General features: G+C 40.1%; 1 protein-coding gene across 1 annotated transcript; it reads left to right on the top strand.

Annotated features, from left to right (window-relative positions):
• Window positions 1-255: 255 nt before the first annotated feature.
• lingo1a (leucine rich repeat and Ig domain containing 1a) lies at window positions 256-25,564 on the top strand. Its single transcript, XM_040131946.1, has 2 exons — window positions 256-340; window positions 21,597-25,564. Exon 2 carries the CDS (start codon window positions 21,609-21,611, stop codon window positions 23,454-23,456), a length of 1,848 nt encoding a protein of 615 aa, XP_039987880.1. The 5' UTR covers window positions 256-340; window positions 21,597-21,608; the 3' UTR covers window positions 23,457-25,564.
• Window positions 25,565-27,553: the final 1,989 nt, after the last annotated feature.

Genomic DNA, 27,553 nt, shown 5'->3' with positions numbered 1-27,553 from the left:
TGTGTCTGCGTGCGTGTGGGCGCGTTTGTGCGTGCGTGCGCGCGCGCGTGTGTGTGGGTTGCCTCTCTTAACTACAGCTGTCATCGTAGAACCGCGGTACCGCTGTTGTGGAGAAACTCACTGGAAATCTGCAGGAAACGACCGGCTGTTGTCTGCTCTTCCTCCCCCTTTCGTTTTTCTTTTTTTTTTTTTCTTTTTTGTTGTTTTGTTTTTTTTGAGAGCTGCCTCTCAAGGCGATGGACTTGCGATAGTGCGTCTCTATTTGGGTCCTGGTTGGCTGGGAGTTGCCGTCGGGGAGAAAATGCGAGAGGATGCGTGGAAGCAGTGAAGGCTACAGCAGGTGAGTGCCCGACCAAGAAAAGGTTGAAAAGCGGGGCTCTTGTCAACGCAGATACGTTCTCGCGGTCCGCGCTCATGTTCGCCGCGGTTTGAACGCAGGCTGAGGCCAGGATCTTAGAGGCTAAGCCCCGGTTCTCTTCGGGCGACTTTGAGGAAGACGTCTTTCAGATATGCGAATGCTCGAGTGCCAGCGGCGACGTCGGTTAACGCCGGGGGCTTGTGCCACAACTTCTCGGAGCTCATTCCGATGTCAGATCGGCCAAAAAAAATAATTCCCGCGAGTCCGCGATGATTAGGGCAGGATCGGTTGACAGGACGGAGAAGCGAACGGGGGGGGCTTGAGTGTGGTTAGGCGCGTCCTCTGCAGGTAAAAATGCCTCTAATTTACAAATTGGAAATTAATTTATAGACTTGTCATCGATGCACATTGCGCCTGTACAATCTCCTTTTCTTGTCATTTCTGTGTGTGTGTGTGTGTGTGTGTGTGTGTGTGTGTGTGTGTGTGTGTGTGTGTGCTTGTCTGGGAGGACGAAGGCTTAAGCCATTAAGCAAATTTAATGTCCCGTGAATGTGAGAGTACAGTATGTGTGTGTGAGAGAATGGAAAGTGTGTGTGTGTGTGTGTGTGTGTGGGGATGGGAGGGGGGTGAATTGCAAAATATGATCTTAATCTAGCCTTTATTTGGCCGCGTATAGATTCTGCTGAGATAACATTTCTCATTGTGTGCAAGTGCGAGGTGGTCGTGATCCTCCCCGTGTGCCGTTGTCTTCATCTGCAGAGATGGCTATCTGTTAAATGGGCAGAGTTATGAAAGCAAGCGAGGCTTCGGCTGCAACACAGTTGTGCATTTTTACTCATCCTCAGCAACGGCTTGGGAATCTTTTGTTTTCAACAAGACGACAGTCACGGGATCTATATATAGCTTACACTGCGACTGCACGGGGCACGGGGCAAAACTTATGTGCCGGTGGTGCCACACGCCGTCTGTTGTTTGTTATTCAAGGCAGCGTTGGCAGAGAAAATGTGACAGTGGCCCCTGATTTTTTTTATTTTGTTATTTCGCCCCAGCGCTGCCTCTTACAATGCCACACCAAAACCGTTGCGGCAGAGTACCAGAAGACTGTGTGTGATGCCGAGCCTGCGGACATTCATAAAGTGCTGTAGCTCTGTCGGTTATAAATAGCCGGAGGGAGCGGACAGCCGGAGAGAACAGGGGCAGCCTCCCCGTGGTTCCAGCAGGAGCAACGGGAGCGGCGCATCCTCTCCGGCTTTATCAGGGCGCACGATCCAAGATGATAGATAGCTGATACACTTTGAGATATGCCACAGACACAGGGGCAAGGGTGTGGCACACGCGTCTTCATAGGTGCATTATAGCCTATCGTGCCTTCTGTTTTTTTCCCTCAGCGTGTTATTTGCTCTTGTTTTTAAAATGCACATCTTCTAGTTCCCCTGTTTTTTGCTCTCAAAGCTGTTTTGTGGATCTCAGTAGAGACTTTAAAGTGACCTCATCACAGTAAATGTTTTTCCTTAATCCCTCAAGGTGTCACAACATTCCTATAGGTCTGATCATTTCACTTACAGCCTAAAAAAACCCGTTTGTGTGAGGTTTTGGTGTTGATCTCTTTGATGATTGGGATGCTGCAGACCCATTCATGGCTGCCTTGCTGCGGCTAAGAGGCTGCTGAAGTGTGTGACCGGCTTTTGTCCAGACTCTGGCTGCTTTCATTAAACAAATGTGCGCCCGCTGACCTTGGCCATCTGCGAGTCGTCAATAGGATTCACCTCTTTGCCCCGCAATAGGCTATAGGACACATGTAGCAAAGACACCCCACCGCACCATCACCCCGCCATCCCATAACATTATGCTGCTGTTGGCACACTGTATTGAATTACAATACGTTGATCGATGTTTGCAATAAGCTAAACCTCTACGTCGTGGTCAATATAATACAAAGTGTCAGATATCACAGGAAAATCATACTCCTCATAACAGCGTTATATGTCAGTGAATGTATGGTAAGGTTACATCTTGACAGGGTTTTAATTTGATCACATATTGGAAGAGAGGAACAGCCAACTAAGACAACAACGAAAGAGTGTGCAGCATTGAAATCATTCGTGAAAGAAATCAGCTTCCCCATCATTTATTTGTCGGCGGACCAGGGCAGAGGAGCGCTGGAGACAGAGAGGGTGGTGATGGTGTGGACCATGATGTTAGTGCGTGATGACTGATCACAGGCGTGCCTTCTCACAACACACTAAATGACCAGTAGTGTTAGTGAGCGGGCTAATGCTGGCATATGACGTGTTAGCTTGTCTCTTAGAGACACTCATCCTTGGTGTAAAGCTGACACCTACGGCTCTGACAAGGTGTTTATTAGCTCCCAGTTGTGAGGCCATGATGCCTACATAATGCTACGATGACACAGTGCTGAGAGTTTTCACCCGGGACGGCAATTATCTTGTTTTCATAAGACCCAGCTGCCATTCCACTTGATGCCTACTGCCTTGATGCATCGATGTCCAAGGCTGGATGGCATGTTTAGAAAAGGCCTGCAGTGGGATCATAGTATCTGTTTGATGGGGGAGGGGGGTGGAGGCAGTTGTTCACAAGTCACCATTGTCCTTTGTAGATGTCTTATAAAACTAGACAAGCAGGAAGAGCAGCTGCAAGGGATGTCGAAAAGTCATCAGTATTGTTCGTCTTTGGTCACAGTTTCAGCATTGCAATCCGTTTGAGCATAGGACTTCTACTGTTTTTTATAGTGTCCCAGTCACTGTGACCCAAGCATTTGACAAAGCTTCATAATATTATCAACAAATATTGATTTCACTTGTTCCCCCTTTGTCCAAACTGAACATAACTTATGGAACAACATATGATTGTTTCCTAAAAAGTAGCAGATGGTCGTAAGGTTTGCGCTATGCCCAGCAAGATGAGGTTTTGTTCTTTGCAGCATTGTACTTGCTAGAAGGGGTTGTTCATTTATTGCTCTCATAGTGGTACAGCTTAATGGTTGGTAGGCCTCTGGGTAACCAAAAATCAGAAAGCTCATGTTCCAGGCTCCAAACATATCATGCTGCTTTGACAAAACTCAGTTGAATATGTACTAATTTATCCAGGGTTCCAATAGTAAATACTGCATCGTATAATCACACGTTTGGGCATGCAACCCATGTGTTGCCCTCTACTTTACCTTCATCAGAGTGATAGTGGCTTTTACCGTGTCATTTCTGAAATCACATTTGTGGAACTGTTGATTGCATTGCCCTTAATCCTGTCATGTTGGGCACATTAACATAATTATTGTATAGACTAATCCAGAATTTATACAAAATTGGCAATTCTGTATTCATCACATTGATGATACTGGCCACAGAGCTGCAAACACCACATTGAGAGTATAATATAAAATATAGTCTGGCTTCCTATAGACAAAGCTATTTGATGTAATGAACTGCAACAGAAAAAAAAATCCACATCCTACTGTGACTTAGTTTTTATTTTAAGTGGCTGTATTCCCAAGGTTTATTCTAATCAAAAGCAGCTATGCAAAAAGAAAAAAAAAAGAAGAAAATATCTGAAAGTCCCAATTATGATTATAACTATGTTAGAATATGAATTAATGCTTTAAATGAAATGTCATTGCACAGTGGAGCCTTGTTAAAGGCATATCAGAGGCATGTCTAAATGCCATGTATTCACATTAGCCTGTAGGGTCCATTCGCCTTTAAAGGATTCATGTCAGAAAAGCTCATCCAAGTGCAGCTAATTCTGATCTGCTCTGATCTGTTGTGAAAAATGTCTTTAAAGAATTCCTGCAAAGGTGCCTTCAGAGAGTGATTTCACCTTTTATGCCTGTGTAAAAAAAAAAAAAAAAAAAAAAAATCAAGGTATCCACAAAAAAAAGCTGGATTACCACATGTTTTCCAATGGCAATAGCCAGCAGAAAAAGATGCTTGGCTAGAGTATGGTTAAAACTGCTGTACCTCCACAAGTCTTGATCTCATTCAAACTACATGTGAGTATAGCATCCATATAGATTTCACTCTAAAAATGCTTAGATGATTGCTAGAGTTTCGATGATCCCTTGAATTCACTTACCACCAACTTTCAATACAATTATATTCCAAACCATTTACATTAAACAGATGCAAACTCCTAATCATTGCCAGGCATGAAATAACATCCTGTCATAAACCACTTGGAGTCCCTTGGAGGACGCATCATTAAAAAAGGTATTGATGGAGGACGACTTCATGGGTCAAGGGTTAGGAAGGTTGTATCGTGCTTACTAAGGCTCCTCCCTACCCCCCCCGGAGAGGACATTTGTATTCACTGCATAGTGACTAATCAATGCCTATTCTGCCCCCCCCTGCTGCCAGGCAGAGTTAAAGTTAAAGACATCCATCTTTTGGATGATTGTGTAAGGGACACATATGTCACTCAGTACGTCAACAGTGCTGCTAGTGGTCTGTAAATTACATCGGGCTCGGGCAATCGATGGCCTCAGACTAGCAGCTGAAACACCCGAACAGTTATTGAAGTACACTCCACCAGGCCAAAATGCTCTCTTCAAATTCTCTTGTTTACTGCTGACAGCCACATACATATGGTAGTTACTTTACAGTAATTGATTTTTGGGAGTACACTATGACGGTTATTTTTCAACTATATAAGATAGACACAAACCGGCACAAAACTGAATGTGACGTTTTTTGGGTGTGAATTCCATGTCCCCTTGTTATTTACAATGCCATCCCTTTCTTTCCAGCTGCAGACAGTGAATATCATTATCTCATTTGATATCCACACATGCTTTTATAACTAGAGTCTGAACAAATTGTTTTGCAGTGGTGATGATTTGTATTGTGCACCAAAATTACAATATGTTGCATCTGTACTACTGAAAGCATCTATTCAAACAGTGCTATTCAGTGGCCACCGGAAACACAATAGTGGGACAACAGCAGCTCCACTTACACAGCCAGTATGATATTATCTATAAGTGGGAGCAAGATTTGTGTTTGTGCCCCACCTCTCTGATGTAATGGCTGTTAAAACACCCTGTTGAGATCCAGAGTTCGCTGAGTTCGGTGTTTAGGAACAGTACTAGCACTCTCAGCCCTCTCTTCTCTGTCTAGTAGGCTGATAGAGGATCTACTTAAAAGTGGAGTTGTCATTTACATCTGATCTGCTACAGGTCTCCTCTCGTTCAAAGCTGCGATATCTTAAGATGTATAAATTACTAAATTTATGATTTCTTTTGGATCGGATTTCTGAGATGTACTTGCTCAGGGTTTAGCTAATGAACATGCAGACCGGCAGTCCTTTGCGCTCGTTTACAATGAGCAAATTCATTTTGAATGGGTCTGAACACATGTCTGAACTTGTTTTGTTGCTGTTGCTATTTCACAGCAGTCAAAAGTGCCATTAACAGCCACTAATCCAATTAGAATTCATTAAGAACATGGACACCCCTGTGCAAGTGCTGCCAGGGTGTAGAAAGGCTACCCTCCGTGATACTTGGATTAAGAGTTCTCTAATAATTCAAATATTTTAATGTGCTTCAAGCCCATTATCCCTTCCTTTCGTCAGATGAGCGAAGTTGCTGTTTATCCATTGACAGTCTCGTTCCATTAAAGACAACAGGGGCATTGCTTTGAGGTATAAAGGGGCAGAGGCTTTTAGCTCCCTAAAAGCTCACTCTCTCCATCTTTTTGGTGCTCTCCCTCGATCTCGTTCTCTCTGTTTAACTTTCCTAAAAGCTCTCTCTCACTCTTTGTCAGTAGGTCTTTCTTCTTCCCCTACTGTGGTCTTCTTTCACCTACTTGCTGTCGATGCAGAGAGAGACGGAGAGAGAAGGGAACGACAGAACAATGTAACAAAGAACGGCTAATACTGTTGAGGGAGGACAGTGAAAGTGCAGGTGGAAACAAGAGCTCCGATTTCAGGTTACTGACCAGACTGGGTGGCATGTGGGAGATGTTAGTTTGCTACACGTGAAGAAGCAGCAATAATCCCACCAACAGATAGACCAGAAAAAGAGCTATTTCACATATTGTAGAAATGCTAGAACTTGTGCTCTTTCAGTAAATGTGTTTATATAAACACGAATAATCATATTATAATCAGCATAATCTGCTTTTCAATTTAAGTGGCATATTCTTTTTATATTCTGGGATAAGTCTATATCTTGGAAATGATATACCCGATTATTTCAGCTGGGATATGCCTTCTGTTTTGTCACTTGCATTCCTCATTATGTTTTAAACATGTCCACAATGTATAAATGCGGCAAACACTGAGAAATCCAGAATGAATCGGCGCTGCAACTAGTAACTGTTTTAATTACAAATTCTTTTTTATTTCCAAACACAGTCATTTGCTCAGCAAGACTTTCAAAAATATTTACAAATCCCAATCCAAAGTTCCCAGAGCCAAAGTAACGTGTCAAAATTGCTTATTTAGTCAGACCAACCGCCAAAAACCGAAAGCGTTCAATTTATAATGATATAAAAACAAGCAAGAAAAGCAAGGAACTCTTTACACTTGTGAATCCATATCCAGCTATATATATATACATATATACTAATAAATTACTAAAAGATTGATAATTGATTGAAAATGCAATCAATTTTCAACTTATTAGTTACCATTCAGAAATACCTTGAATCATTTAACATGAATGAACATACACATAGAATCATCTTTTCAGTTGAGGAGGTTGTTTACTGGAATACATTACTAAATGGGCCAATAATACCGCTCCTCATTATATTATCTTTGCTCATCATGCTGTTCTTTAAGCGGGATAATTTGACATGTTGAAATGTATAACATACCAATGATCAGCTTCCCATTTTATTTATCTTTTTAAAAATCTATCTTTTGCCTGAGATATTCAGCTGGGAGGCGTAGTACACTGTATCTAAAAGGCTCACACTGAAGCGTGATTTTTGGGGGCATTTTTGTGTTTATTAGATAGAAGACAGAGGTGACAGGACATCAGGGGAGAGAGAGGAGGGGGGACATGTTCCCAGTCAGAAACAAACCAGTTATGTTGAGATTACATGAACTAGCATCTTAAACCCGCAAAATAATGGGAGTTTTATACACAACAGCATGCTGAAGTGTGTGCAGTGGTAGTGTTGTGATAGATTTCATTTGAAATATGTGGTTGGTTTGACGGAACTTTCCATGAAAGCATAAAACATATTCTCCTCTCTAAGATGAGCGGCACAGTATAGGCAAGGTTGATTATGCAGAGAGGCAAGATGGGCATTCTCATTTAGTCAATATGTTTCAGCTTTCATTCAGAGAAAGAGAATGCAGGGTGCTTCATTCAAGTACAAGAGAAGCAGAATTACTGGTAAAAGGCTTTCAGATTAATGTATGTCACATCTAAATGCACATCATGGTCTACTTGGATTTTTTTTTTTTTTTTTTTTTTTTCATAGAGCCTAAAAGCAAAGCATAGCTCTGAGTAGTTTGACAAGTTGAAGATCGATGGCTCGTTTATTACCTCTGGACAGACATATTTTTAACTTCAGCTACTGCCAGTCACATTCTCCAAATCTGAGGGGGATGAGTAAGGGCAGTTTAACCGGTGAAGTGGCGGCGGCGGCGGCGGTGGTGGTGGTGGTGGTCACGGTGTCCTGTGGGTGGGGTGAGACTGATGAAAGAGCCAAGCAGCGATCAAAGGCGAAAAAATGAAATGGCATTTGACCTTGTTGGATGCTGACGAGTGACGTGCTGCCACAGAAGTGCAAAGTAGTTTGGAACCTGTGGGATTCGAGAGGGGAGACAGATCAGGTCTGCGGAGCGCTGATGTGGGGCGGGGCGATGGTCCAGGCACTTTAACCCTTCCATCTCATAACTGATTTAGCAAGGGACTCAAAGGAGTTCAAAGGTGTAAAGGTGGCAAAAAGTTATTACGATGACCAAATGACTCAATGTCAAGTTTTTAAAAAAAGTCTTCTTGTAGTGAAATATGAAGTAACTCTCGCTATGCATCAAATTCTTGCTTATGATGTGAAGTAATGGGTTCTGTAAATTGGTGAAGCTGGTCTTATGCCCTAAAAGGAAACCTCAGGAGTAATCCCTCCATAATACGATCCTTCCTCACCCAGGTCCTGAAGCTGTGGTAGATATGCAAATGTAAAATAAATAATTCAGCTCTTTTGCATGTCTTTGTGCTTGCACCTGCTATGTTGGCTATAATGAGTTAAAAAAAAACGCTAAGAAAAATATGTACTGTCTCTTCCATTAACAATAGCTTTCCCACCAGGCTTAGATTTCAGGCTTTATGACAGATAACGTATGGGCCCAATCATTTTTATCATGTGCATTGTGCCATCACTGCTGAATATTGTATTGTAGATAACAGTAGATAATAGTCTGCCTTAAATATCTCTGAACGTAATTCAATCAATACATTTTTTGATAAATCAGTTGATTGTTTAGCCTAAAAAATGTCTGAAAATAGGTAACACAGTTTCCCACAGTCCTTGGCGGTGTTGTCCAACTTGGCAAACAGATTAAACCTCGAAGATATTCAGTTTTACAAAGATATTGGAGAAGCTGCAACCAGAGAATGGAATTTTTGCTTGATAAATAGCGGAAATAGTTACTTGATTATCAAAATTGTTGTTGACTGATTTTCTGTTGAACAGCTAATTGATTAATCAACCTATTGCTTTAATTCTGAATGCAACATTTAAATGTCATGGAAATTTGAACTTCTGAAGTACAAGTGTTTATTGCCCTGAAACACAAACTCTGTTTAGTTTCACAAGATGGCTCTCAGGTAGAATGTTGTTTGTCAATCCACCATTCCTGTTATTTCATACCTAGGCCAGCTCTTTAAATAAGAAAGTGGCAAATCCTCCAGACTGCACAGATCCTTTTTTTTTAAACCAAGAGAAATCACGAAAGATGTTACAGCAGGGTTAGAAGTCTTTCAGCACTGCTGGCTTACGTTTCCTCTGTTAATGTCATACAAGTTACATCACTAGAAGACTAACATGACGAGACTACAAAGATGAAACTCTAAAATGCATGTCCAGAAGCATATCTTCTGCTTGTCAGTATACTTCAACAAAGACACTGGTCTTTGTGGGGAAAGGAAAAAGACTCATTAATTAAGGCACAAGTGGCAGAGCAGATCTCGCTTCCTAGCTCTGCAGTTTGACGTCGGATGGCCTTTGATACCAGTTTTACTTAGAATCTAATGAGATTTTTCCAGTGTTAAGAGGTATTAATTCACACATACAGTATACGAGCTTATCAAAATGTACCATTTTAAATCTGTTTTAGCAGAATTACTTCAAGGATCCAAAGCTGAAAGGAATAAAGTTCTAATGTATTTTTCTGTAATGACTTTTAAGTGTTGACAAGGGATTTGCAGGGTCTTTGCTAACCCTAAAGCCATCTGGTAATACTATACAGGGTCACCTTGTCATTGATCCATGTGTAGCATGTGAAATACCTAGATTGTCTTTCTAAAAGTGAGATTCTGCTCCCTCTAACCCTAGGATTAGCAGAGCTAGTGAGATGTGATTCTTTTCTTTTCTCTATCATTATGACCTCCTCTCATTCTACGGGGAACCAACGATAGGGAATGGGAGGATACAAGGACAGCTTAGACAAGTAATTTTGCCTTTAATTGCAAGAACCTCCCATGAGTGCTATTGCTTAAGTACTCCAAAAACTGTTGTTGTTTTCCTCCACATAATCTTTGATTATATGAAGGTCAGCATTTTTCTCTAAGCTTCTTATGAGAGAATTTGGAGCAGGTGGATTGTTCAGAGAGATGAAACAATGTTCCCCTGCTGGAGTTGAGAGTGAGAGTGAACTGCCCCTTTTTTCGATCCACTGCAGTTACTTCGCTAACTGTCTCCCAAGCTCATCCCGGCCATCTTATATACAGTAGTCTTTGTTTTTTTGGGTTTTTTTTATTCAGCTTAGTCCTCATTTCCCAGTCTGTATCAATAGTGTCATTATGTGCAGTTTTATCTGGCTAATTAAGGCCTCATCTTTCTGGGCAATCTCTCAGAGGACATGGATTAAGCTTCCCTATCTTTGCACTGGAGCCATGGTGGGGTCAGCCAGGCCTGCTCCACTCTCTGTAGATTGTGAGGGGAAAAAGAAAGCCTTGACATGTTAAGGTTGTTTTGGTGAAATAATACATTGAAAAGGAGAACAATATAAATATTGCACGTCGAATGCCGTAAATTAAAGGATTTATTGATGAGCTGCGGTATAGGTTTTGGAAAAATCCTTAGTACTATTCACTCACACTTATATATCAGTGTGTAACAAATCCCACTATAACCTATCCTAAACACTGTAAATTATTTTCCCTGCTGGTATGCGCCAATGTCCAGCTTATTTTATCAGCAGAAAGCCATTTGAATCAATAGCCTAGCAGACTTCGGCCTTTTGACATTTATCTACAATCAGTTTGGATACCTCAAAAGACGCCATTTCGTCTGCATATACAATCAGGTGATTCATTTTCGTTGGTGTACGGATCCTGAGTCACTGTTTATCAGTGCAAGAACAGCACTGTATGAATTTCAAATACCTTGTCCTTCCGGGTCCACTCACATTTTAGTGTTGAAAGATGACAGATGAAAGTCGGGGTCAACTCTCATTAAAACAACAGCCACAATACCCTAACCATCTAAACAGAGGGTGAACGGAAAGACCTTAGTTATATACTGCAGACCTGTCACTAATTATTTGGGAGATTAAATATTCCATTTTGATTTTTCTCACCTTTTGTTTTGTTATAGTGCAGAAACACAATCTGCCTCAGAGCTTTGGCTAGCTCACGTGCAGTTCTTATAATGCACCTCTGGTTTTTGATAATGCACTTATGGGACAGTTTTTTTGTCTGAGACCATGCCATTGGAGGAGATAAATTCTAGATGAGTAAATTGAAGTGGCTTTGCTCAGGCACTTTTACACAAGAGTGTGTACATTTGAAAAACCATAAATAAAGAGCTGTGTGTGTGTGTGTTAGGATGTGTGTTTGCGTGGGGGGGGCTTCACTTTCACAGATATCCTACAGTCCATGAAGGGGGTGGGGGGTTAACCTTCATAGATGTCCCACAAAGACGAGTATTTGAAAGAAAAGAACAATGTCTTTTTAAAAGAAAAATGGCCCAAGGCTGAGGCAAGGAAGTTGTTCTGTTGTTTATTTTCTTTTCTTTCATACATGCGAAAACATGATAGTGGTGAGATGTGAAATGCTACATACAGAGGTGGCAGCAAGGCCTTATGAGATGGATGGCATGACTGTCGCTTTAATCTGCTCAATGCCACTGAGGTCTTGCTTGAATAGAAATGGCGGTTGCAATTCACGACTGCATAATTAGACGGCCTTGCAAATGAGATTGAACATGTACCCACTTAGTCATAAGGGAAAATTCAAAGGAAAAATTTGACATTGCCAGTTGTATCATTAAGATATAAAATTTATTGAAAACTTAGAAAATTGTATAGATGCACAAGATATTAGACCCAGACCAGTACTGGATTTTTGAGGCAGATAACAATAGTGATATTTAACATAGTGGTGTCAAATATATATTTTTCCTTTTTACATAAACAAAAACACATTTTTTATAGTGATGTCTTATAGGCTGTTAAAGAAGTTTGAGCAAGATATGTACTGAGCAAAACATTTTAAATTTGAAAAATAAATTTGCCAGCACTGTTTGGTGGACAAGCTAATGCATCACAGTTTATAAATTAAGTCAAACATATCTTTGGCATTTCTGCACTGACATTTCTCTCTGGCATTTACAATAATACTGCTATATCTGTGATAAGCTTAAAAGAGCTGATAATATCAGCCATGCCCTTATATCATTCAGGCTACCACAGATACCACAGTGATCAGTGGTTAATGAAATTATCCAAAAAAAATAGGACTCATCATATTAATTTTTGAAACAGTAAATACTGGGAAACGGGAGTGCATCTATTTAAACATCACCCAGAATTTACAGGCCTATGCATTCAAATCATTTCAGATATAAGCAGTCTACAGTCGATGGGTGGCATAAACACAAACAAGCTACTCATGTGCCAGAGACCCTCAGGTAATAAAAGAAATCAATTGATGGGTAACAAACAGAGTAGAGCCCAACCTATAGGGGATATTTTTAGAACAATAAAGATTGGATGGTCTAAAACATTGGATGGTCACATTTCCTATTTTCGGAAGTCATTCTTCCGACTTTGGTGTGTTCATGCGCCTTTATACAGAATGTGGAGACAACATGGATGTGTTGTATTTTTATTGCTCAGAGCATCCCAGAGTTGGTGCTCTACCAGTACATTCCCTGAAACCACTAAAATATTGCGTTACCTGACTTGTTATCAGGGTTACTGCTAATAAACAACTCTAACTAATCTAGGTCATAACTACGTGGACAGCAACTAAATGTAACCAAAGAAACTGATATGTAATCCGTGAATTTGCACCATTACTCAAAAGTTTCTTACCGTCAACCAAAGATTTACTTTTGTCCGCCATGTTTCTGCGTGTATAACGTCAACAACTCAGCAAACAGTGTACCAAAGTTTTTGCCGACTTTCCGAGTGGCCGACTTGAGGGGGCCTTCAGGTGAATATTCCCAGTCGGGAATTAATTTTTCGGATTATTCTGACACCACATGAATGCACTAATATACACTGATACTGATAGATTGTATCTGATTTACTATTATCATTATCTATTATATTGACCCAGCCAGTTAGTCAGGTGGGGTCTAATACAAAGTCTTAATGCTGCAAGTGGCATCATAGAATATAATTAACTTTTTTTTTTTTTTCGGCATTCTGTTCAGGGTGTTCCCTGTCCCCCAGCCATTAAACAGTAAGCATGGATAGGCAAACCGTACGTCAGGTTGCAATATCTTCATCATTTTAACTTTTCAACCTGACAAGCATTTCTTGGTAATTATTTCTAGTACATAAATACTGACACACTCTAATGAATGTTGGAAACAATCCCTGCATTGTCATAGCTCCCCTTTGCTAGTTATTATGTCTATAATCTATGCTGTTCTCCACGACAGTACGCTATACAGCAGTATCCATCAATGTCTTATGCCAGTGCACTAGCGTGGCATTTTCTTCATCGGGGTCACTTCTATTGGCTAATTACAGCTGATTTCACTTTAAAGGCCTCACTGTGAGCTGCAGGGCTAGCTAAGCAAAAGGGACATTTTCTTCACCGCACTGGGAGGAAAGCCTTTAGATGCCAGTCACAATTAAAGTCAATATGGCCCTGAGACACTGCACACTGTGCCCATCACACTTCCTAGCAGCTGATAAGATATAGCATAAATTATTCATTATGAAATGTAAGCATTTTTAAATGTTGATCCCCTTAATTGAGGAACCAGTGTAGCTTGCTGTGCAGTTGCAGCTATGCAAGCTACATCCGACGTATATAGAGGAGTTCATTTAGTGGTTGTTCCATAGGCCAGCATGAGAGTTTGCCAGAATACAAACCCCTCCTGCACAAATACACACTCGGGGAAACTGCCAAATCCACTCAATTCATCTAAAGAAAAAATGTATTCACTCACAAATTGAGTGAGAAGAGTAATATGTTCAGTCCCCTCCCTCGAAAAACGTTCATTTATCCTCCCTCCACCCTTGAATTAATTTGTCGAGATATTCAGTAGGGTTCTCATGCTGAATTTTACAATTTTAACGTCTTCACTTTTCAAAAAACGATTCTTCCCGTATAGCACTACTTCAGGACTGTTTTGATTTGCATAAGTACTGTCATTCTTAAATTAAATCTGACACTATGTCTCGGCGAATGCTTATGTGCAATAGAAGAGGTAAGGGCTTGATTTAGCTGCATAATATTAACTCATCACTCATGAATGATTAATTCTGAGCAAAAATGTGGATTATTTAAATCAGTTTGGATGCACTGGCAGGATATGTGAGTGAGCTGACAGAGACTTTGTTTGTTTTTGAATTTTAAATGTCTTTCAGCCTGGAGTTGTGAACTTAAATTCCTGAATTTCTGTCTTTACTGCCCTACATAAAGACATAAAGATAGTAATTTTATTCTAAATAAAACATTTAATGTGAGTATTATAAGAAAAAACAACTGGAGCAGTCACGAGTGGAATTTCAGGTTGCCACTGGATCTCTCTTTTAAAATGAGTTTGATTTGATTCTGTTGCAGTTGCAGGTGAAGAAAAGATGGTTGATTACATAAGTAAATGTTTTCATGGCTGCTCATCAAAGCCACAGTGGGAAAACCTGTTTATTTGCCTAAGCTCCTTTGCTTTTTGCACAATAGCCGGTGAATTCATTACAATAATAATGTTGAGACGTCCATGTTTCTCCCTAATCAGCAGCTTGTGACTACATTATGCCAGAGAAGGAAATGGTTTCTTAATTTTGGACGAAGAGACATTGAATAACACAATTTCAGTTCACAAAATACAAATGTGTATCTTGACTACAACTTATCTTAATTGTTATGTGAGCCCATGTATATAGTGCAAACAATCGCAGCATCTTTCTCTTTTAGTACTATCAAAGCAGTTTTGAAGAATAAAAAGTATTTGGGGCTGTTTTGAGTCAAGTTTTAATACTGCTGCAGGGACTATTTTGTGTACTGAAGATCTAAACAAAGCTAGAGTACCATGAACAATTAATTTGAAATAACCTTTAATAAGCTCATGTCTCCCTGTGGGTCGACTAATCGATTAATCAAATTGTCATTGCAGCAGCAGATGTGAGAGTGTTTAAGCATCTCTGGCCTGATGGTCTTTTATCCATTTTAAGTCATCATAAAACAGTATGACAAGAACTGCTGACTGAAACAAAGCATATTCTGTTTGGCAAAATTGCTTGAAACAGACTTTCTAAAAGCATCTCATGGGGCCTCGTCAGTGCTGGACTCTCAATCTTCCAGCCAAACTAAATGAGAGCAGGCCAGGTTCTTCCCACACGCTAAAACATTCATCCATGATCAGTATCCAGTATAAAATATAAAGCCCTGTGACTTTCATTGGTTATTGTCTCTCCTAAATTTATTGCCATGGCTTCAGTTTTTTCAGTTTTGCCAGTGTAGCAGCTAGTGGTGCTCGGGAGCAGTGAAGGTTGGCATCTCCTGCAGTGTTTGGAGAGGAGTCCATGTGTAACCGTGTGCCCCCGTGACATAATCGTCTTGAAGGCTCCGTCAACAAGTTGTCCTCAACCCAAAAGATCAAGCCTCAGAGTAGGGGGGCAAAGCATTATGGGACAAAGCAATACACAGACAAACAAACATTTTATAGCAGCATCTGTGCATGTGTTTGTGTTTGAAACAGCCCTCCTGCCTGTAAAGCATTTTCTCTCAGCCTTAGGGAGAAAGAAACGGCCATTCCAGCACATCTCTCTTGAGGAGCTCAACCTCTCCCAATGTAACTGTTTTGCTTAGCTACTTTGTGTCCCCAAAACAATCCAAATGTACTGCCATAATAAATACATCAGATGTTTTTCCACTCAGAGGTTGTGTAGTACAGGTATGTTTAGACTAATAAGTTAAGAGCAGCAACCTGAAGTATTTGAATTCTTTTTTTATATTTCATGAGACTATACACAATATTAGTATTTTGTTTTTGAAATTTAGTATGGACAAACATGTTGAATTGTAATAACTTGGATGAACCTCTTACTTTTCATAATCCTGATAATATATATAACTGTTTGCACTGCTTGTCAAACCAGTAAGTGTTAACATTGTCAGAACTTGGATGTCAATCGAATTTTGATTTAATTAGGAAATGAGTTCTGATTTTTTCATTATTCCTCTAAACACAACTGTTGGCAGGCTTCTTTTTTATTTTTTGGATGTTTTGAAAGAAGTGTAGGTTCTCATTAGTGAGTGCTGATCAGATTTCTTCCAAAGGCTTGGATCCACTTTATAAAAGTCTGAGATTCTGGAAGCTGTTCCTCTTTGAAAACACATCTCCTTAAGAACAAAAAATTAATGGTGATGCTCCAGACAGAGCTGGGGAGACAAGGCTAATGAGCTTAATAATGATGGAACATCACAAGGACACACACACACTCTCTCTTACACGTAACATCCAACTACATCTATGAAAAAAAAAAAATAGCCCAAATTAGAAGCCTGGGTGAACTTGGGTATAATGAAAGCTTTCAGAGTTTGAACCTGTGAGGATAACAATGATAACAACAACAATACTTTCTATTGACTGCTTTCACTACTACCCTCACCACTCAATAAGGTCAGAGCTGAGGGTCAACAGTCCATACAACTGTCTTACAGACTAGAAGACCTAAAAATGGATGGACAAGAGCGTTTTTTGGGCCAACAGTATTACCCCTGGATCAAAAACATTTACAATTAACACAAGAAAACTGATAAACTGAAACGGAAAAGGAAAATTGATAAATATTTGTGAATAGAGACAGTATATCCACTCAGTTTCCAGGTTATTAAGTATGTCTAGCTAAAACTAATGTTGTCTATCTTGTACAACAACCCTGCAGTAAGGCCTCCCTTCATTAAAGTTATAGTCTTCAGTTTTTTTGTTTTAGACGTTTAATTCACCTTTGGTCATTTTGGAGGCCATAGTTTGTAGTGCTGTTGAATTGTATTGCATTGTTGTTCTAACCTTTTATTATCATAACCTTCAATTAATCGAGATCTTTTTTTCAAAAGAGACCCGAGTACAGTACCTTTTTTGTAGCCGTGTGGCATCAGTAAGCAGAGCACCTGCAAAGAGACAGTAAATGACCCCTTCGGAGGTGAAGTTCAGGAGGGACATGTCAACAGGTTTCATGGCAAAGTTTCGTCAGAACAACAGCTGGCCACTATTGGAATTCTGCACCTTGTTGCACCAACCAGCTTCTTCGCCTGGATTAGGGCTTTACTGTCCATCTGTTGGGAGTTGGCTTACATTTAAGCCCTGCCATTTCACGGACCTGGTTCCAGCCAGCAATCCCAACAGGCAGCTTATTTTTCAGTGACACAAGGGTAACCTTTCTCTTGAAATTCAACTAGGCGACATTATAGCAGTGTGAAAGTGAGCTTACTTGGGGAGCTAAAGGTGAAACACTCCTGGTTAAGATGGATTTAGCTAAATGTAGCTATCAAGGTACTGTACATGTTCTGATGTTCTGTGTTATAACTGGAAACTGCTACTTAGTGTAGAAAACTTAAACAATAAGCATTTTAAGAAGCATTTTAACCAATATTTAACTCATAATCTCAGCAGCTTTTTTTTGTCATCATACAGAATTGAACTGATTAATTTTCAAATGATGAAATACGATGATAATAATGTAATTGCACTGTTACTATAACCTTGATATTTTGTTGAAAATTAATACCATAAAAAGGAATTGTGCTCCTTTTGAATGTGTTACATCTACTTAAAGAGGAGATTGGAGATAGGGGCATCTGCTTACTGCTAAGAAGTCTTACAAATTCTTCTAGGATAGACCTATCAAACTTATACAAATAGTACAGTAAATAAAATTCAGCAGCTGAGTCCTACCATCCAGGATTAGCCTGGCAGCTGACTAAGCAGTTTGTGGAGGAATGGGCTTTGAAGGCTTTTAACACTTTGTGCTACAGATAACGTCAGCATTATCTCAAGGATTTCCCAGAAGCTTACAGGTATTTAACTATAGTATTTAACAAGGCTCAGGAGTGATGTCTTGTGACAGGTAAACTAAAGCTTTGGGTGATGGTTAAGACTTAACAATAGCCCTCCCCACCTATGTTTAATAGTGTTTGTTGTGGAGAACTTGATGATAGACAGCCTCATTCAAATGCATGGAGTGAGATTTAGGGGAGTTATAGCTTATATGTGAAAGCTACATGTAGACAGAAAGCAATCAATGATTTACAACAAGTGGGTGCATTAAACCTGTTTAACATGGAGCCAAAAGGTTTAAATAAGGTTGGTCAAAAGAACAGTGATCCTTCTCAAAGAAGAACAACCTCAAATGGAGAATTATAGGCACATTTATTCCTTTGAGACATGACTGCTTGAAATGGTTTAAAAAATTTTCAATAAACTTGACTTGATGACACCAGCTTGGACAAGAGGCAGTGTAACTGTGTGACCAATTAACCCTCACATAGTTATTTTGTGCAAAGGGACAGTAAAAATCTTACTGGTCGACCATTTAATTATAATTGTACATCCATTGATGAGATGGCTACTCTTATGCCGATCTGTTGTAATAGGAGCATAGGGCAGCAACCACTTCCAGATATGAAGCAACATCTTCAGGATCCCAGTGGATGCTGTCATAAAGGCATTAATCTCACCATTTATTGATGTAGTTATTACTGGTCTTGGACCAGTGGATTCTCATTTATTGAGCAGTGTTACTTCTCCTTTATCGTATTCATTCCTCTTAGAAGCACGCCCCCTCTCACTTCACCTCAATTAATGTAATACTCTGGGAGCTCACTGGAGTGCTGTTTGGAATGAAGAACTGCATTTGGACTACATGCCTGTGAGGGAATGATAACACCAGATCATTAACAAAACAGAGCTGCAAATGTTTACGCGTGGATAGCATTCTTCATCTTAATGTGTCCCTGTCTTTACTTGTTTCCCTGCATATTTGCTTCAAAAGCCATGTGCAATAAATTTTGAGGCTTCACTGTCATGAAAAAAAACCAAAAAAAAAAACGGGAACACGTTTTGAAGAAATGATTGTCAAAGCTTTAGAAACTTTCTTTCTTTATAATGGATCTACAATTGCCAGATATATTATGACTGATTAAATGCAGTGTTATTTTGTGGGCATTTTAGCCCTGTGTAGAGGACTGTGAGGACTCATTGAAAGGTCTGACTGGGCACCGTAACCTGCTGAAGTTGCAGTCATGGAGCCTTACCAACAAGGGATTATGATGTGATAATTTTCCTGATTGGGTTTCAGTGTCACTGGTAATAAGATTGGATATAATAGCATTTCATTGATTTATATCCAATATGTGATAGCGTCATGATAGAGGGTGACAGATGTAATTGAGCTTGTGATAAGGCCACTCCTTCTTCTTAGGTGTCTAGAATTCCATACCAAGCCCCACACTACTCCATCTCACAGCACTCAGCACTGACTTGATCAATGTGGGTTAAGGACTAAGAATGATTTAGCATAGCTGGTGGCAGAAAGGAGCACAGCAGGCTCTGGTGCAGGTCTCCAATCTTGGACACACCATCATCTCTGTCCGTTTTGAAATCATTTGGTTTCGCATGATTACAGATGGTATCATCAATCCCCCAATCTGAACTTTGACTTAGAGGGGATAAATAGAAATTGAATGACGTAAATCTAACACATAAGCCCCCTTTTTTGAGGAGCCTGATGTCCAGTTGTCTGTAGAGTCCAGAGGGAAAAAGTTATTAGTGGTGACCACAGAGGTGGTAACATGTCAGCCCATAATTAACTGTCAACCATAATATCACAGATTTGCCCCCCTTCCCTACAGTCTCAATCTGCCGCATGTAATATGATGTATGAAATCAGATAAAGCACAAAAGGGTGCATTATCCTTCTTCAAAACCATTCTGTGAATCAGGAAGAACCGCAATGTGACCAGTTCGCAATCGAAAGACAAATTTAAAGCAAGAGATGAAACTGCATACCACTGGCAAATTCTACGTATAGTGACAACAGCCATCACACATAAACAGGAGTCCCCCAGAGACATGTCTTTTGTTTTTTCTTGCACGTCATCATGTCAGTGAATAACAATCCAACCCCATTTGCTTGAATTTTTGAAATACCGTCCTTTAAGAGTTCATTAAATACTTCCTTAAAATCTAAATCCTCGCTCTTTTAAGTCCATCTGCAAATCATACCATTAATGATGCTTCCATGTTCATTTTAACAGTACAATTTAACTGGTTCCATTATGGTTTTTTGCATATGACTGAATGTTTTGTTTTGATAAACTCAATTGTTAATTCCATTGTTAGTGGTAGCAATGGATGTACATAAAGATGTGGTTCTGAAATTAAATATGGTTTGTTTTTTGCACTTAAACCCTGTGTTTATCTGTCTGTGTCAAATTCCCTGGTCATGTTTGGTCTGTATTTTATCATAAAAGATTGTGTGAGCTGAGTGTCAGCAACAGCACATACATCACACTTGCCACCATCCATCTTTGCTTGCATCCTCCTGCTACTGCTGCTCTACTCCCTACTGTTTTTCTAACTCATACAGCAAATTCAGGCTAGAAGTAAGAGTGGGGGTGAGTGGGGGTGAAAAAAGACTTCATGGTACAAGAACAAACCACAGATGTGCTCAGCAGATGTGTCTGTGACACTGCATGAATTGGATTGCATTTTGAAAAATTTTGTTAATTCCACTTGAAGCTGCGCCCCTTCACTTCATATCAGGGTGATACATTGACTGACTGATTGCATGCAAGGTGTGCAATGGCAATGGTGTTCAGCATTCCACAGCAGACAAAGAGACGATGCAGTGCATGATGTATGTAGATTACTAAAAACATTTGGCCTTTGATTTTCTTGCTACGATCAGTACTTCCTTTTCTATATCACAAATTGGTCTATCAGAATGCTGTACATTCACAGCAGCAACTTGCATTTGAAATACCTTTTGAAGCTTTGTGAATAAAGTGAACAATGCACAATTCAAAACTGTCACCACTCTCAATTACCCAAACACACACCTTATTCCTTGTAACCATCCATCTCTATTCATCTTGCGTCTGTGGCATGAAAATTGCAGCAGGATTTCTATTCTCCTTTCCGTTAGGAACTGTGTCACTTGAGAATGGAATCCTTTTAGTTCTTATTATTACTGAACTTACTCACAGAAAATAGACACAATGGCCAAAGAAGGTCTTTTAATATATGTTCATATTGCTGTCATTTCATACTGCTGTCCTCCACTTCCACCACGTGATGTGAAATTGCTGAATTTAGCAGAAACCTGCATTTTTGAATATCAGCCCATAGCTGAGTGATATGAACCCATGCCATACAACCTCATTTGAATTGTCTCCTATTGTCCTTGTTTGAGCTGATGTATTTGAATGTTCCACAATCTGCAGTGTGTTTCCATCTTGTTACAAAAATTTTAAAAAATCGACTACTCAAAAGTTTCAAAAAATTATATTAGTCAGAATCATCAGTGTGACACTCGTGTGATTTCATTTTCTAACTAAATGTTTTGCCTTGTCTTTGTGTTTCTCCAGGTAACCGATAAGATGGTGGCCGGGGAAGCGACTGGGCACAGCTACCTGGTGGCTTGCTGGCAGCCCATTCTGATCCTGATGCTGGGCACCGTGCTGTCTGGCTCCACCACAGGCTGTCCATCCCGCTGTGAGTGCAATGTTCAAGAGCGCTCTGTGATGTGCCACCGCAAGAAGCTCATGACAGTTCCTGAGGGTATTCCTGCAGAAACAAGACTGCTGGACCTCAGCAAGAACCGTATTAGAACCATCAACCCAGACGAGTTTGCTACCTTTTCCAACCTTGAACACCTGGAGCTCAGTGAAAACACGATCTCCACTATTGAACCTGGAGCATTCAACAACCTTTACGGCTTGCGGACATTGGGGCTGCGTAGCAACAAGCTTAAGCTGATCCAGCTCGGTGTCTTCACAGGCCTTAGCAATCTCACACAGCTGGACATAAGTGAAAACAAGATTGTCATCCTGTTGGACTACATGTTCCAGGATTTGTACAACCTCCGGTCTTTGGAGGTGGGTGATAACGACCTGGTTTTCATCTCCCACCGGGCTTTTCATGGCCTAAGTAGCCTTGAGCACCTGAGTCTTGAGAAGTGCAACTTGTCATCTGTGCCAACAGAGGCTTTTACCCACCTCCACAGCTTGATCACTCTCAGGCTGCGCCACCTCAATATCAATGTAATACGGGATTACTCCTTTAAACGGCTCTATCGGCTGAAAGTGTTGGAAATAGCCAACTGGCCATATTTGGATACGATGACCCCAAATTGCTTGTATGGATTAAATCTCACCTCCCTAACCATTGCAAATGCCAACCTGACCACAATTCCTTATGTAGCCCTGCGGCACTTGGTTTATTTGCGCTTCCTTAATCTTTCATATAACCCTATCCATACCATTGAGGGGAATAAGCTCCATGATCTTCTGCGTCTGCAGGAATTTCACCTGGTGGGAGGTAGACTGGCAATGATTGAGCCCTACTCTTTCCGTGGTCTAAACTACCTGAAGATTCTAAATGTGTCTGGGAACTCTCTTAGCACTTTAGAGGAGTCTGCTTTCCATTCAGTTGGCAACCTGGAAACCCTTGCCTTGTATGATAATCCCCTGGCCTGTGACTGCCGACTGTTATGGGTTTTCAGACGACGCTGGCGACTGAACTTCAACAGACAGCAACCCACCTGTGCTTCTCCCGAATTTGTCCAAGGCAAAGAATTCAAAGACTTCCCAGATGTTCTGCAGCCTAACTACTTCACGTGTCGCAAGTCTAGGATTAGAGATCGCAAACCCCAGCAGAAATTTGTTGATGAGGGAGCCATTGTTCATTTCGCATGCCAAGCAGATGGAGATCCTGCTCCAGTGATAATGTGGCTATCCCCGCAGAAAAAGTTCATCACCACCAAGACAATTGGAAGGCTCTCTGTGTTGCCAGACGGTACCCTTGAGGTGCGCTATGCCCAGATTCAAGACAATGGAACATACGTATGTATAGCTAGCAACGCAGGCGGAAATGACACCTCTCTTGCTCACCTGCACATTCATAGCTACTCGCCTGACTGGCCACACCAGCCCAACAAGACTTTTGCCTTCATCTCCAACCAGCCCACAGAAACTGGTGCTAATGGCACAAGAGCCAACGTCCCTTTCCCATTTGATATAAAGACGTTGATCATTGCAACCACCATGGGCTTCATCTCTTTTCTCGGTGTCGTCTTGTTTTGTCTGGTACTGCTCTTCCTTTGGAGCAGAGGTAAAGGCAACACTAAGCACAACATTGAGATCGAGTATGTGCCACGGAAATCGGACGCTGGAATGAGCAGCAGCACAGTGGATGCTCCTCGCAAGTTTAACATGAAAATGATTTAACGGAGCTGTGGAATTTATTAATTTTGAACTTAAAAATAAGACAAATGGAAAAGAAGACATTTTCTTTCCTCTCTTACAAACCTGTGGATCCTGGTCTGTTAACATAGAGTAATGTGTTTTTTCCTGACTGAAGGATTATAGAGGAGGGCCATTTCTGACTTTCACCAGTGAACGGGAATGAAAGCTCACCCAGTGCTGTAGGGCATTGGTGGTTTCTAGATGGCCTGTGGGGGCTTTGATTGAAAGTCAGATTTGTCATAAGCAGTTCGTATACCTGTGGATTTATACTGGGAAAAATACATCAGAAAAGAAAAACACTTCAAACAACCAGAATACGAGGGGCAGATCATATTTAGGCCATTGCTCTTTTTTGTCTGTATTTCTTATTTAGTGTTTGTTTGTTGTTTTTTTTTATTTCCAAGGTTATGAATGAGCTTTGTATGGGTTGATGAGCGCATTTATACAACTTGGATGCATTTCTAGCACATCATCATATGATCAGTGTTACAATTGTGAATGCTATGTGCTACATATGGTCCTTTTCTTTCCTACAGTGATGATTGTTCTGTAATCCATCAAATTTATACCTGCGTCACAATACCTGAAAAAACTATGTCAAAGTTGTATGGCCCGGCAATTAGGAGAAATACAGAACTTAGTATGGCACGATGGTAATTATGGCAAAATACAAAACTGTTAGTGATATGTAAAACTTAATTTGAATGTTACAATAACTGATTTGTAGCCATGAAACAACAAAAGTACAATGAACGGTACTGTAAAACAGTTTACACTGGTCATTATGTGACCTGGAAAATTGAATGATATACGAAAATTAGTGCTCCGAAAATGTGTCAGTGACGTAGGGATGCATCAGGGCAACTTTTACTATTGATACCAATTCTCCGCACTGTACTGTAAAAATCTGCCAAAAGTATGTTGCATTGTTAGAAAGGTAAATGTGACAATATTTAGTTTTGAAAAGTAGAAGAAAATCAAGTTGTAAAATGTGTCTCTTAACATAGGATTTTAGCATTGAGGAAATACTCTGATATAGCCTTTTGAGCCCAGTATCTAATATCAGTGTCACCCAACCCTAATTTTCAAATGTAACCCAGACTGTACACGCACACCGATTGAGGCATGGTACAGAGCGCAATGTGAGATGTTGCTGATATGATACTCTCTAACAACATTAGATACAGCATCTATTCTATGGTTCAGCTTTTAAACTAAATGGTTGGCATTGGTACCTTGATACTATAAAAGCTTATCCCTGACCTTTGAAATTGCATTTCAAAAACTATTATGTAATGGTATTATTTTGTGCTCAACATGGTTGTGAGGAATACAAGTTGTGGTGCTCACATTTTTGGACACAGTGTGCTCCTCAAGCTGTAGAATTTTTCTTTCACTGTGGGTTATTTTTCTCGATTACTTTATGAAATCATTGATTTAATTATGCGACCCCCCCCCCCCATTTACAGACATGGAAACATTACCCACCAGGATCATTTACAGGTTTGCTATTCCCCAGAAATGTGCATTGTTTGTCGGGAGAAAAAAAAACTGCCGCATATTATGCTCCCAGTTGGTCCTGCATATACAGTAAAATCTAAGGTTAGAGCCTTACCTTTTCAAGTACACACTGTGGACAGCTGGGCTTTGCAAACTTGTGTGAGGATAAAGGCTAAGTCACTTATGATGGATGACATTACAGACAAAGACACAGTAATGGGCTGGAAGTATGGACTTAATATGCAGGCGGTTGGAGTGACACAGATGGTTTCACCCATGGAGCAATCTGAAGCAGCTTTGGTGTAATCCGTTTTGCATAAAGGAAAAAAAAAGCACTGGATATGGCTCATGGTTCTCCCTCTTGCTGATTATGAATGCTCTCTTCGTTCAAAGTGTGGCTACTGTACCTAGCCTTTTTCGGCCCCGAGTGATCACGGGATTCTGTTCTTTGTTTCTGTTATACCTTTTTTTTTTAATTTCGACCCTGGACTATATTGATCATGTAGTCCAAGCCAACTTTTTACAAAAAAGATACTAAAAAAGAAATCTATGGAAAATACATTCAAATTGTTCTGTGCAATAAAGGTAATATGCAGATTTTTTTTTTTTTTTTTAATTAACAAAATTTTGTTGATGTTGAATTGTTGAGAATATGGTATGTTGTATTAAACATCTATGGACTTTTTTAAACACATTATGGTCCTATCTTGATTTTAAGGGTGTGGTTAGTAAGGACTTGACAGTCTTAAAAAGGGCAGCCAAGTGTCTGTGCGGTTTGGATAACATTAGTTTGTACCGGTGGCACATTACTTTTCCAGGTGCTGAGATTTCTGGCTGTGAAAACTCTTGCTTGTCAGTACTGTAAAACCGTGACTTCATTACTTATTTCACATAATGTTTACTGTACGTTGCCAGAGTCCCATTGATCTTGTTACAATTTCTTCTTCATTAATACAGATTTATGAAAGTGAGATACAGTATTAATACCCCGTTAGCTTGTGCTTGCTTAGCAGAGCACAAAAGTCTAGCTTAACATTTGGGTGTAATTTTTGTGTGTCAGTGACCGAATGACCGATTTAATGTTTGATTCATTTGATTGAATTCCTCATTAAATGATGATGCAGACTGCAAGGTAATTTAACATCATATGTTTCAGTGCTAATTGCTTGTTTACAAGGGAACTGGTAGTACACTTGTACACTTGCCCGGCCTCTAAACATTAATTAACCACCATTAGTAAAGGATCACAGACATTACGATATGTATAGGGAATATTATTAATTTATGCTGCACATTTGTAATCTTAAAGAGACTAAGTTGGTAAAGTAATTAGTTAATGAACTTCAAAATGAAACCAAATTTAGTGGCTGTTTTATTTTGGGATGTTTTTTATTGAAACATGAGCTAATTTGGTACCCTTTGAAGGTTATGGGAAATGACCAGGGATATGACAAGGACAGCCTAGTTTCGTAAACCATGGTGCTGCTCTGCGTTAAGTTTAGATCTCCGTCCCATTCCCTCTCTCCCACCCTTGCTGCCTTGGTGAGGACTCAACGGGGACTTTTGGCGTTCTTTTTTCCCTACAGGCAGATTTGTACATGAGAGAAACTATTCTTTGGGCCTCAGAGCCCCCGGGGAGTAATGGAGACATCCCCCGTTTTCATCCCTCAGATCTTAGGTCTGTGCTTAGAATTCCAGGTCAGGAACAGACTGATGGATTCTGACACCATGCGACAAGTCGCTTCTCCTCAACTGATTCTGAAAATACAGACACACCTCTGGGTGTTCCTCCCAATCATCCAAATCCATGTGCTTAACAACGTGTAGAAAACACTGCATGTAAGAAAACAAAAGTTGGAACTTGCTGCTGGCGGCGCCAAGAGCACATAAAAGGCAAATCACTTGAGATTCATGTTTAGATTGTAAATCTCTGCTCATGGCAGTTGGGCTGTTGCTCATATCCATATCAAAGACTTCAGTTTAAGCCCCTGTTTAGGTCTGTGAGGTACAATGTGTTTCCATATTATACCTACTATATGCTAATTCATCTATAGTATATTAGACACTGTCGGTCAAACCCTATATACTGTATCTCACATTCCTGGCGAACTTCTTTGATATCAAGCTAATACTTACCTAATGGAGTAAGCAAAAGTAGACTGTAAATCAAGGCCATGCATCTAATTATTATGGCTTACATCTTAATCACTTCAATTAGACGACCGCATCAAAACGCCTACTATATATTTGTGTTACAATTGATGCTAGCCCTATCTACGTGTTTGTATGTTTTCGGCAAGCAGCGTATAAACTTTATTATATACTATAATGTCATTATAAGTAGGTATGCAGAAACAACCCTTTTTGTCAACTGTAACCATGATTCATCCATAAACAGTTTTATAAACAGTAAATACATACTTGACATTATAGCTGTAGCACAGTATAATACTTCAATTCATATATATAATATACTGTATGCTGCTTATACATATTCAATTGTTGGGGATTCAATAACTTAACTCGTAACTTTCCTCTATCCTGAGCTTATTTGATAACTGCTCCCAACTGCCGCCCTA

This window comes from Xiphias gladius, chromosome 8 (genome assembly GCF_016859285.1).
Source record: "Xiphias gladius isolate SHS-SW01 ecotype Sanya breed wild chromosome 8, ASM1685928v1, whole genome shotgun sequence".
Taxonomy (NCBI): Eukaryota; Metazoa; Chordata; class Actinopteri; order Istiophoriformes; family Xiphiidae; genus Xiphias; species Xiphias gladius.
Note: the sequence above shows the minus strand (reverse complement) of the source record. Positions and strands in the feature narration are given on the sequence as shown.